The sequence below is a fragment of the Neophocaena asiaeorientalis genome, unplaced genomic scaffold (genome assembly GCF_003031525.2).
Source record: "Neophocaena asiaeorientalis asiaeorientalis breed wild unplaced genomic scaffold, Neophocaena_asiaeorientalis_V1.1 scaffold160, whole genome shotgun sequence".
NCBI classification, from domain to species: Eukaryota; Metazoa; Chordata; class Mammalia; order Artiodactyla; family Phocoenidae; genus Neophocaena; species Neophocaena asiaeorientalis.
Window position 1 is genome coordinate 2440658 of NW_020175675.1, and position 12322 is coordinate 2452979.

General features: G+C 48.5%; 1 protein-coding gene across 4 annotated transcripts in view; it reads left to right on the forward strand.

Annotated features, from left to right (window-relative positions):
• Nucleotides 1-12322, forward strand: part of SYK (spleen associated tyrosine kinase) — a 95069-nt gene that overhangs the window by 28354 nt on the left and 54393 nt on the right. For all 4 annotated transcript variants that reach the window (XM_024731933.1, XM_024731930.1, XM_024731929.1 and 1 more), the window contains one exon: nt 11765-12193. In XM_024731933.1, the coding sequence (XP_024587701.1) occupies nt 11792-12193 (402 nt within the window). In that variant the 5' untranslated portion in view covers nt 11765-11791. The remainder of the gene's footprint in view (nt 1-11764; nt 12194-12322) is intronic.

The window sequence follows — 12322 nt, forward strand, 5'->3', positions numbered from 1 at the left end:
AAAGTTAAATTCACTATGGTGGGCTGGTGGCTTATCTGTAACCAAATATGTTGAGAGTGAATGTTTATGTTAAGAGTTAACGTTTATGTAGGCGTAGTATCAGTGAGTTGTGCTTATTAGGTCGAGGGAGCAATATTAGGTGGACATAGTAAAGAGGTTCTTGAACATCTCTTGTGGAGTCTGAAAATCCAGATGTTGTTGGTTGAGATACATCAGTCTTTCCTTGATGTGTTTTCAGGACCTTCAGGGTTTTTGAAGGCAAAGCAAAAAAACTCAGTTTTGAAGGTTTGGATAATGTTTTCAAGTATTGGAACAGCCCCTGTTTTCTAAATATTAGTGAAACATCATGTTCTTGCCAGCCTTAGACTTACTTTCTGTTTCTGAAATGTGTGTGTCTGTACCTGAGAAACTGTGCCGTACCACAAATGCAAAACAGGGGCCACTCCGCGGAAGTCGCGAAGTATGTTTCTGTCTCGGAAGACCAGGTCTACAGCAGTATGACCGGCCCAGCAGGCCTCAGGGGGCCTGGGGACAGCCCTGCACGAGGCCAGCTGGTGTCACTCAGGAGGCCGGGTGGACATGGGGCCAACTCAGGCTGGGTCCTTGGGTTCTGTTTCTCCGTGTTGCGGCTGCAGATGTGTTGATGAGTTTTCTTTTTTTGCGGCAAAACCCTGCTGCAGAAGGCAGTGCCCAGGGCCCTTTGCAGACTGATGGAGGGCAGTTGTCTGCAGGTGCTGTTTGGGGTGGATCTGCATCACCTGCATCTCCCTTTGCCTGGTCATTTCTTGTAACTAATCAGCCAGTCCCTGACTGACCCAGGAAGAACCCTTCTCCCTCTGGGCCGGGCTCTTTCCTCTTTCTTATGAAAATCAGTCAAACCCACAGATGAAGTTTTTCCTTTTACCAAAGTCCTGGTACTTAATTTTCTCAGCTTCGACCTGCAAAGGAAATTCCCAGGCAAATTTTATCAGGGCTGCTTTGCATTGAGGTGGCTGTGTGGCTTTGAGCATGATAAGCCAAGCTATCTTTTTGCATCTTCCTGATTTTGTTCCCCTATGTGGTAGGGCAATGGCAGAAATTGTCCCCAGATGTTGTCTCCCCAGGGTACCATTTACTTCTTGCCACTGTCACCTCAGTCCACATTATGTGGGGAAACTGTGGCCCAGTGATGAGAAACCAGCCACCTTTAATGTGCTAAGCGCTGTTGAAATGTTCTCCACAGGAAGTAGAAAGGGCTGAACCCTGTAGTCGAGAGGACAGCACCTGCAGGAGCCATGGTTTGATGGGTCTTAAGAAAAGCAGAAGCCTTGAAGCACAGGTCTGGGCCAGTGATAACCAGGGCAGATAGGGTTTTTAAAAAGAACTTGAAAAAGAATAGACACATGTATAAGTATAACTGAATCACTTTGCCACACACCTGAAACTAACGCAACATTGTTAATCAACTATACTCCAATATAAAATAAAAATTTATTTAAAAATTTGGAGGAAGAAAAGAACAAAATGTATATAAGTAAGCAAATGATCGTTTTGTAGCTGATATTTTAGCATTCAAGTGTTGGGATTTTTATGGAATCTATGATTAAGGTATACATTATTATTCAATAAAAATATTCTACACTCTTAAAAAATTTAAAAATTAAAAAACATTAAGAAAAATTAAAAAAAAAAAAGTACAGAGACATAGGTTACCTCTTCTGGTTCCACGCCAAGTTTAAAAGCACTGAAATGGAGGCTTCCCTGGTGGCGCAGTGGTTGAGAGTCCGCCTGCCGATGCTAAGGGACACGGGTTCGTGCCCTGGTACGGGAAGATCCCATGTCCCGTGGAGCGGCTGGGCCTGTGAGCCATGGCCGCTGAGCCTGTGCGTCTGGGGCCTGTGCTCCGCAACGGGAGAGGCCACGACAGTGAGAGGCCCACGTACCGCAAAAAAAAAAAAAAAGCACTGAACTGAACACAGGTTTAGATAATAAGAATAATACATTTAAGAGCATGGTCTTATATTAAGGCATCATCGTGTATCTACCCATGAGGTGGGGGCTTTTCGGGGCAGGTGGGGGAGAGTAGAGGAAAGTCACTTATAGTCGATCCTCATTATTCACGGATTCCATATTTATGAATCCACCGTCTCACTAAAATAGATCTGTAACACCCACATCAATACTCACCACACTTGTGTGGTTATTTGTGGACACGCACAAGGCAGTGAAAAACTTGAGTCTCCCAAGACATACGTTGCCTGCTGAGGTTGAATGAGGAGACACTCTGCCCTCTTGTCTCAGCTCATATGCAAACAAGGGTCCTTTCTGTGGTCTGTTTAGTGCCAAGTGTGTTGTATATTTCTGTGCTTTTCTTATTTAGAAGAGCCCCAAGCACAGTGCTGAAGTGCTGTCTGGTGTTCCTAAGGGCAAGAAGGTTGTGATATGCCTTACAGAGAAACCACATGTTAGATAAGCTTCCTTCAGGTGTGAGTTATGGTGCTGTTGGCCGTGAATGCAATGTTAATAAGTCAACAATATATATGAAATAAGTTTCTTTAAACAGGAATACACATGAAACAAGGTTATATATTGATTTGTTGACAAAAATGTCATGGACCACAGGCTCGCAAGAACCTAACCCAGCCCTTCTCCAGGAGCAGTGTTTCAGCATTTGAACATTCATTGTTCGCAGTGCCTTTGTAGAGCCTAACTACCGCCGCCAAAAATGAGAGCTGACTGTGCTTTGTTTTATGCATTAGATGAAAAGAGAACAGAGGCAAGGGTAGCAATATTGACATAGTGGAGAGAGGAGGAAGAAGGGAAGGAAAGGATGCTGTGTAGGTGTGTGAGTTACAGTTGTCAGAGATAGAAAATTAATCTGAACTCTGGGATCTGATCCTGGTTCCCAAGCCTTGCAGGGCTTGGAGTCAGTGCCTCTGACAGTCTTCAGCGGGTAGAAGTAGGGAATGAAGGAAGGCAGACTGAGATGGCAGCTCCTAGGGACACGCCAGGCACAGGTACTTCATTTCCCTCCCTCCTGACCTTAGGGGTTTATCTCCTCCTCTTCTTCCCTCCCTAGTACCAGAAAGTTTTATTCGAACTCTGCCAGAACCCAGCCTCTAATTACTTCCCTCACTCACTCCCCAGATTTGGGGGCCTTGTTTGTCAACAAATCATTCAAATATTTATGAAGCCCCTTTCTCTCATGTGACCCTATTCCACATGCTGCATTAGTTATCCATTGCTACATAACAGATTACCCTAAACTTAGTGGCTTGAAGCAGCAATAATCATTTAGCATCCCTCACAGTGTCTGTGGGTCAGGAATTTGAGATGGGTTGGCCTGGATCAGGGTCTCCTATGAGGCTGCAGTCACATGTGCTGCATAGTTTGAAGGCTCATTGGGCCTAGAGGACCCTCTTCTGAGGTGACTCCCTTCTATGGGTGGCAAGTCCATGCTGGCTGTTATCTGCAGGCCTCAGTTCCCCAAAGAGCTGCTTGAGCATCCTCACGACTTGGCATCTGGCCTCTCCGAGGGTGAGAGACCCAGAGACCAGGGGTAAACTGTAAAGGCCTTTACAGACTAGGCTCAGGCATCCCACACTCTCACTGTGCAGGCAGCCCTCAGTCAGTGTGGGAGGGACCACACGAAGGCCTAGAACCAAGAGATGAGGATTGATGGCGTCATCTAGGAGGCTGCCTGCCATGTATACGTTCTATAATTCCCTACCGAGCTTTGCAGGGTGGAGGCCCATTCTTAGGGTAGCCTCTGTTCTAGGCAGTAGGGAACAATACAGTAAACATACTGATCCTTACGGAGTATCTGTTCTAACGGCTTTCAGGATGCAGACAAGGAAAAAATAGGTTATAAAGCTGAGGTGGGTGGGCATGCAGAGCCCAGCCCCGCTTCATCACGTTGACTTCACTCTGGTTGTTCTCTGCTGGGGATGAAATTTCCTTCCACCTGAGTTGTGGGTTCCAGACAGCTTTTTCAGCTACTAGCCTAGATGTGAGCAGCTGTACCTAATCTTCCACTCAGGCTGCCCCCAGAAATGTGACTTTTTTTAAAAAAACTAGCTCAAATCTTATCTGAAACATTTTGTTTATGATGGCAAGCCTGGGCTATTCCTCTTAATCTATGAAACTGCTGTCTGATAAGCTAGAACTTAGTGATATTTTCCAAACTAAATGCATTTTAAAGGGCAAAGGTCATGCAGGCAGCCTTGGTTCTGGGACTGGGGAAATGCACTGTGAGAGTCTAGTTGGCAGGGGAGATTGTAACATGTCAGGAAGTGCAAAAGGATACAGTACTGCTTAGGTCAAACGAGGAAGATGTGAGAGTGCTAGTTGGATTCAAGGGGCTCATCGTAGGTCACAGGAATTCGTTTCTGCAGGCTCTGGGAGGGCTGCTGGTGGGGCTCCTGGAGGTGGGGTGGGGCGGTGGGCAGCCAGAATCAAAGCCCAGGGATGATATAGGCTCTATTCTAGATGTAACTCCTCAGAGTGCATTGAATGGAGGATGAAGCCTTACCTGACTAGGCAGGATTTTAAAGTAAGAAAACATTGTCTGTGGTTCCATTCAAGCCTCCATCTTGCCTTTGTGAAGGTGTCTACTGGGGTTGCGTGCACACACACACACACACACACACACTCTCCTTTCAAGTGTGGGCTGCCCATACCTCCCCTTCACCATTCCACCATGAACCACTCCTTCTCTCTTTTATTCAGAATTCCCACTTGTGAGGTACCAGTTGTCATGGGCACCCCTCCACACTCTCCCTCATGACTGCGGTGAGTTACGGCGACTTTGGTGCCACCGTCATCGCTCTCACAGGTGCAAAACTCTGATGCTAATGTGCCCGGGTCACACAAGCTGGGATGGGACACCAGCCTGTCTGGCTCCCAGACTCTGCTCTGCACCCCTAGCTCTCCTCCAGGGTCAGCACACATTTACTTCCACGGGGCTCTGATCCTTTCCACCCCTCCCTGTCCTGTGCTCAGAGTGATCATGGTAATAAATTAGATAGAGGGATATTCATTTATCTAATTTATTGGTGCAGGTGCTCGAGCAGTGGAAGGAACACATCAGATTTGTGGACAGGCCAAACCACTAACACAGTGGCTTCCAGTCAAGGGACATTTGGGGACACTGGCCCCAGGAAACATTTGGCAATGTCTGGAAATGGTTGCCATGATTGGGGAATGGGAGGAAGCTGCTGGCATTAGTGGCCGGAGGCCAGGATTGCTGCTACCCCAGCCTATAGTGGACAAGACAGCCCCCAGAGCAGAGAATGATCCAACCCAGATGTCAAGAGTGCCGAGGTTGAGAAGCCCGGTGCTGATTTAATGAAAGGTGACAGATGGAAATGGGTGAGACCAACAAAATGAGTGTGAGAGGGGGCAAATGCAGCGGTCTTAGTGTGTAAATCAAGGGTGGGGGACGTGCTTTGACCACATGTGAAAAGGGCATCTTTTCATTTGCCAGAAACCCAGTGTGGATACTGGGAGCTGAGGCCACCCATGGCTGCATTTGTGGGCTATCGACAGCAGCCCAAGAGGGGCCTGTGCACTTGTGTGTTTAGATCTCGGCGGTGGTGGCATTGAAGCCAACTATACCTTTAAGAGGGTCTTGGGCAAATTGGAATTGTGTGGGTCTCGAAGGAGGTTGGACGCATGTTCTCCGAGGTTGTCTGACTCTGCAACCATGCTCTCCACCTGGGCGAAGCAGCAGCTGCACAGTGAGAGTTTATATTAGTAAAGCAATGGCATTATTCACTGTAGAAACTCTAAAAAGGAGAGATCAGCAGGTTTCCATTTAATAGGTATTTTGTGAGCCCCTGGGAAGCCCCTAAGTGTTGGGGATGCAGGTCGATACTTCCAGACCTTGGACCTTACCTTGTACGAGGGCAGGCTTGTGGTGAATGTGATGCAGGAAATAAACCTTTTCAGGAGATAAAGATGAACCGGGTCATGAAGCCACCTTAGACTCGGCCATCAGCATGCGCCCCTCTGAGGAGGTGACATGAGTTGAGACCACAGGCCTGAGAAGGAGGAAACCAGCCATGGGGGAAAGTACAGCGTCTGAGACAGGAAGGAGGGTGGTGTGGCTGGACGTGGTAAGCACGGGTGAGATGGGAAAGTGGGCAAGGTGAGGAGGGGGCTCGGGCCAAACCAATTAGGGCTTGAAGGCCGGAGGAAGAGGGTTTGGGATGTGTCTGGGAGAGGGAGATGGCTTGCTAGCATCACTCTGCCTGCTGTGTGGGGAATGGTCCACGAGGAGGGCTGGGTGGAAGGGAGAACTAACGGGTAAGACTTCCATCCACGTGAGTGAGAGATGATGGACCTTCTACCCAGGGAATGTCAGGGGAAAAAGAGAGAAGACATGGCTTTGGGATATGTTTTAGAGGAAAACTGATAAGAGATCCCTGGAGACCAGCTGGTCCAACCTCCTTTGAGATTCCCCAGCCCGTGATGGAGCCCATTGGTCTCTGAATAGAGCTCACTGCTTCTCAAAGGGACATGTTCCAGGGTGGCCTGGACACATCTGAAAGAAAACATGTTCTTTTCTAAGCTAGTGGATTAGACATGCATGATGAGTGAAAAGGAGGGATCCTGAAAGTCTCTAGGGTCTCGTCCTGAGCAACTGGTTAGAGTTGGTGTCATTTCCTCAATTAGAAGGGGCTCAGGGAGGACCAAGCGTGAGCAATTGAAAGTCCCATTTTAGGCATCTGAAGGTTGAGTTGCCCTTTAGATGTTCAGGTTTAAACGTCAGGTAAGCAGCGTTTAGGTCAGGAGCTCAGCCTGGAGAGATGGATGTGGGATCCACGGGCATGTCGTTGGCAGTAGGGCCATGTGCTGGGAGAAGATGCAGCTGAAGACCCAACACTGGGTTACAGATTAAGTGAAGGAAGGAGCTGTGGACTGGGGAGGGGTCGGCCAAGAAGAGGGACTGACCCACTGAAGTGGGAGTGCTGGGTGGCATCCAGCACTGCTGGGAGGTCAAGCAAGATAGAGCCAGAGGAGTGACCTTGAGTCTGGCCATTTAGAGGTTGGTGGCATTGGCAAGAGCAGATTCATGGAGTGTGGAGTAAAGGCCAGGCAGAGGACAGTAGGCAGAAGAGGATGGGGCAGTGCAGAGGCTTTGACAGAAAATACAAAAGAGGCCAGTAAAACCAGCCAGGGTTCTTCCTCCATACCCACTGTCCTCTCAGATTTTATGTCTCTTTTCTCACTCTTTAGGTGTATATTACATACTTGGGTACATATAACCTTTTAAAAACAAAACTAGATTGCTCTGGACACATTATTTTGAAAGCTGCTTTCACTTAATCATACTGTTATCAAGTCCAAGATCGACGTACGACAGGCCAATACATTGAGAGATGAGGTATTGGGGCGAGGAATAGCAACTTTATTCAGACTGAGAAGATGATGGACTACTGTCCCAAAGAACCATCTAACTGGGGTTTGGATGCTAGTTTCTTTGCTAGAGCAAAGAGGGGGAGGTGAGGAGGTAAAGTAAAAAAGGTGACACTAAGTTGTTGCAAATATTTCCTGGTTCTGGCCAGACTCTGCAGGCAATGTGTTAATTTCTTCTTTTCCTGTGGCCATTCACAGGTGGGCCTTGTCAGGATATTTCCTGTGAGCTAAACGAAGGTATTTTAGCTTAACACTCAGGCATGGGAGGCAGGGTTTCCAGAGATGGGCCATTATGTGTTCTCTAAGCTATGGGCAACATCTCTTTAGTGATTAACTTGTAGCAAAAGCAATAGAATACAAAGGTTAAAGTAAGAGAAACACATCCAATATAGAGTCAGATTTGTTCTTCCCTATTACAATACCTATTAATCAACAAATATTTTTGACCACCTGCTGTGTGCCGAGACAGGGCAGTGAACAAAGGCATCCTCTTCTCACCTCTCAGAGCTGGCGCTCTGGTGTGGGGACCGAGACAAGAATCCAATTCAACAGCAAGTTACACTGTGTTAAAGGGTTGTTACCCACGGAGGTGTGCTCTGGAGAAAAACTAAGCCAGGAAGGGGGATAGGCTGCCCAGGCATCACGAAACATTATTTCATGTTATAAAACATTTTTCTAGTGTGAAATCCACCTTGAACCTGTGTCATAAAAAGGCCCCAAAAGGCAAATGATACTGTAGTGTTATTATTTTTTTTAATTGAAGTATAGTCGATTTACAGTGTTGTACTAGTTTCAGGTATACAGCAAAGTGATTCAGTTATACATATATATTCTTTTTCATATTCTTTTCCATTATGGTTTATTATAGGACAACAAATATAGTCCCCTGTGCTACACAATAGACCCTTGTTTTTAATCCATTCTATATGTAATAGCTTACATCTGCTAGTCCCAAACTCCCAATCCAACCCTCCCCAATGCTGTAGTGTTTTGAGGCACTCACCTGGCAATAGCATGAAACCTCACCTTACTCAAGAGCTACCTGTGCACCAGCCGAGGTGCTGGGGGTGTTTGGGGAGGAGATGGGGGGCCTGGTCCACGGGGATCAACGGCCTCTTTTGTTTCTCAGTTTTGAGCTTTGGAATAAAGATGATTTATCACAATAAAGTGATTTCACACATGGCGAAAAATAACTGGGAATGTTGAAATAGACAAAAAAAATAGGTAGCAAGTTCTAGGCACTGTTGAGGAGAGTATTATCCCTGTGTGTATTAAACAGAGTTTGAGCTACAGACTTTCCCTGGGGTCCAAAGAAAAGGAAGATTTAAGCAGTGCCTGTGAGCAAGTGTGGACGGAGAGGGGCCCAAGTCAACGGGCTTGTGGAGGGGAGTACACAGCACAGCGGGGAAGCTGCTGTCTGTACTTATTTACCATAGTGAGCGAGAGCTACTGTCTGAGGAACAGGGCTGAGAGCAGCAGTGCGGTCACGCAGCTTCTGTGGACAGCAGCTGCAATGAAGGTGACCATCTCCCATCACCGTGGCCTGTGTTGTGGAGAAGGCCCCGGGTGGGCAGTGGTGGGAGCCGGTCCTGAGAAGGCATCGCAGATGTTGTTCATCTCCCAAACTTAATAACCCAAGAATGTGCCCTAAGCTGTCCTTGCAGTAAACCATCTCTACTGTCAAAACCACCACCAACGGCAACGGCCCAGTGCATTTGCTCAGGCCCTCCAGCCCAGGAAATCACACCATTTTAAGAGGGCTGCTTGGCCAGGCACTGCTGACACTGAGGGCAGCCAGGCTTTTCCCCTCCCAGGGAAGCCAGAGAGGTACCACCTGCTTAGGGGTGAGTCTGACATGCACCATCAGAGCCATTCAGGAGCATCCCGCATGGGCCTGGAAGATGGGCCTGGCAGGCTGCCTTTCTGCCTGTCTTCTATCTTGTCATGTTGGTTCGCTTCAATGTGGGATTCACAGCAGAGGGCCAGCACCGATGTAAATCTTAGTGGCAAACTGATGAATTTTAAAAATGATAGTTGTTAAGGTTTATGTAAATTAAAAAATATTTGTAAACACTTACAATATTGTTTTTGAAGACTTACTGTTGAGGCCAATGGTGGGTGGCAGCTCTGTGAGAAGTCCCAAGCACTAGGGACAGCTGAGATCGAGGGCGCATCTGGGGCAGGTGTGCAAGATGGTGTGTCCCTCAAGCAGAGGAAGTGTGTGAGCAAGGAGCTAGGAGGGGACAGCCATGGCCTGTGGACCGAGCCTGCTAGGAATGAGGCTGATAGGCAGAGAGGGATGTGACAAGCTGCAGGGAACTGTGGGCCTACGGGGCAGATGAAGCAGAATAAGAGGGGAGGGGATGGCAGGGCAGCAGGACATCAGTGCTTACAGCAGTGCAGCTGGGAAGCTGCATTAGAAAGGGCAGTGGTAAGAGATACAGAGGGAATGGAACACACACCACAGCCATTTGGGAAACCAGCCTGAGAGAAAGCAAGGACTCTTGAAGGACTCTGTGTTCCTGGCTGGGGGAGGGCCTGGGCTGAGGAAGGCAGGTAGGTAGTACATGGAGATCTCAGCCTCAGATATGGTCAGGGGCCCAGCATCAGCGTCACCCAGATTGTTGGCGCTGCAGCTCGGCTGGCCCCTGCGCTTAACAGAGTTCAGGTGATGTGTAGGCACGTGGAGGTTGGAAAAGTGCTGAGCTGCAGGGGACAGGAGTTGGAAGTGCAGGTGGGCTCACTGTGCGTGACAGGTAGGTGAGGCCCTGGAAGACCCACTGCAGGAACAGAGCAGAGCATGAGAAAGGAATCCAGAGCCCTCACTCTTTGGGGGATGGGGGAGCAGGGGCTGAAACTGTAACACAAATGGCATAGAGGGATTAGCCTGAGAAGAAGAAAGAAGCAGAAGGGAACTACTGCTCCCCAAAGAAACATCTACTCACTGTCTTTCCAGGGATGTCTTTTGGTTAATAGCAGATGTCTTTGCTTTAAGAGCAAATATGAATGGTACTTATAAGAGAAAACAAAACCTTGCCGGAAGATGAATGTTTAGAAACTTTGACAAAGAAAAATTAGTGATTGATAGTCAAATATTAAGAGAAGCAAATGAGAAAATTATTTGTACAATCTAATTATAATAAAACCCATGTCTTTTGGGGGGCTCACTCAGGAATACTGATTTGGCAGTATTGCCTGGAGAAAATTCTGTTACCTCTACCAGGCAGGCACTATGTTCTACTGTCTTTTGTAAGGTAAGTCCTGTTGAGAAGAGGCTGTTTCACATAATCATGTGTGTGTGTATCTGTGTCTCTGTATGTGTGTGGTGTGTGGGTCTGTGTGTGTTTCTTTGGGTGTCTGTGTGTATGTCTGTGTGTGTAACATGAAGGGGTATGTGCTTTGCTCCCTAGATGCACAGATGCAGTCATCTAGATACTTTTCCATTGATGAAAATCCCCTTTTGGTTAAAATATACACTTTTTTGGACTGGCATTATAGATCCTTCTCATCTACAACCACAAATGATCAAACAGTCTTCCTGTCAAATTGCATTCACTGCCTTCACACTTCCCCTCTGAAGTGTGTTTCTGTTTAGTGCGAGAAGTATCTGTTTTTGGTGACAGGTGTCCTTATCAAATGTGGAACCTGCACTATTTATTCAATACTGTTCCGGCGGATGGTACAAGGCGGGTGCCAGGAAGTGGTCCGGAGGAGGGTGGGAAGGGGACAGTGTGTCTCTGAGGCCTGGGGCTCTGGGAGGATGGCACTTTCATGCCTCAGGGCAGCCACTTGCCCGTCCAACCTCCTGGCCAGAGGTTTGACATATATAAATGTGGCCAGTGCTCAGCTCTCTGGTGTCCAGCTATAGCGTGTGACACAGTAGACCCTCAATGTTCACGTAGAAGGAGTCCAGTGACATCTTCACTGCACATAACTCTGACCAGCATGAGTGTTCTTGACAACTGCATCTCCAGAGAACAAGGGGCTCGTCTGGGTTCTGCCCCTGTGCCCCACTGACTGTCAGAGAGCTCCTAAGCCCTGTTTTGGAAGGGGACTTCTCTTTTTAGTTTGTCTCTTAGAATTCTCTGTCCCCCACCCCGACCCACACATGCACACAAAAGATTAATTTGACTGCATTGGTCCAATGCTCTGTTTCTTGGTTCAATACTGAGAGGGTGTGTTTGGAAATGTAATGGTTATGTGGGCAGAAAGGACGAGGGCACAGTTAGTTCAGGCTCTAGACCCGAGTCTCAGAGGGAAGAGCTTCCGCCTGGCGGGAGGACTTGTCTCCTTATCTGGAGGGTCGGTGCTCTAACAGTGTCATGCCGCTCAGGTCCTGACCACTGCCCCGTCTTTGTTTTGCCAGGTGGACACTTGAGGGGAAGGCGCAGGGATGGGCGACAGCGCTAACCACCTGCCCTTCTTCTTCGGCAACATCACCCGGGAGGAGGCAGAAGACTACCTGGCCCAGGGGGGCATGAGCGACGGGCTCTACCTGCTGCGCCAGAGCCGCAACTACCTGGGCGGCTTCGCCCTCTCGGTGGCGCACGACCGGAAAGCGCATCACTACACCATTGAGCGGGAGCTAAACGGGACCTACGCCATCTCGGGCGGCAGGGCCCACAGCAGCCCCGCCGAGCTTTGCCACTACCACTCCCAGGAGCTGGATGGCCTCATCTGCCTCCTCAAGAAGCCCTTCAACCGGCCGCCCGGGGTGCAGCCCAAAACCGGCCCCTTTGAGGACCTGAAGGAGAACCTCATCCGGGAGTATGTGAAACAGACATGGAACCTACAGGTGGGCGGCAGCCGGTCCCCTGGCGGCGTCGGTGCACGGTCTCGTGTGCTCGCGGGCCCTGGAATTCCACACAGGCACCCAGTTGCGTGAGAGCCATGCAGTGGTGCCTCAGATAAGCAACCTATTCCT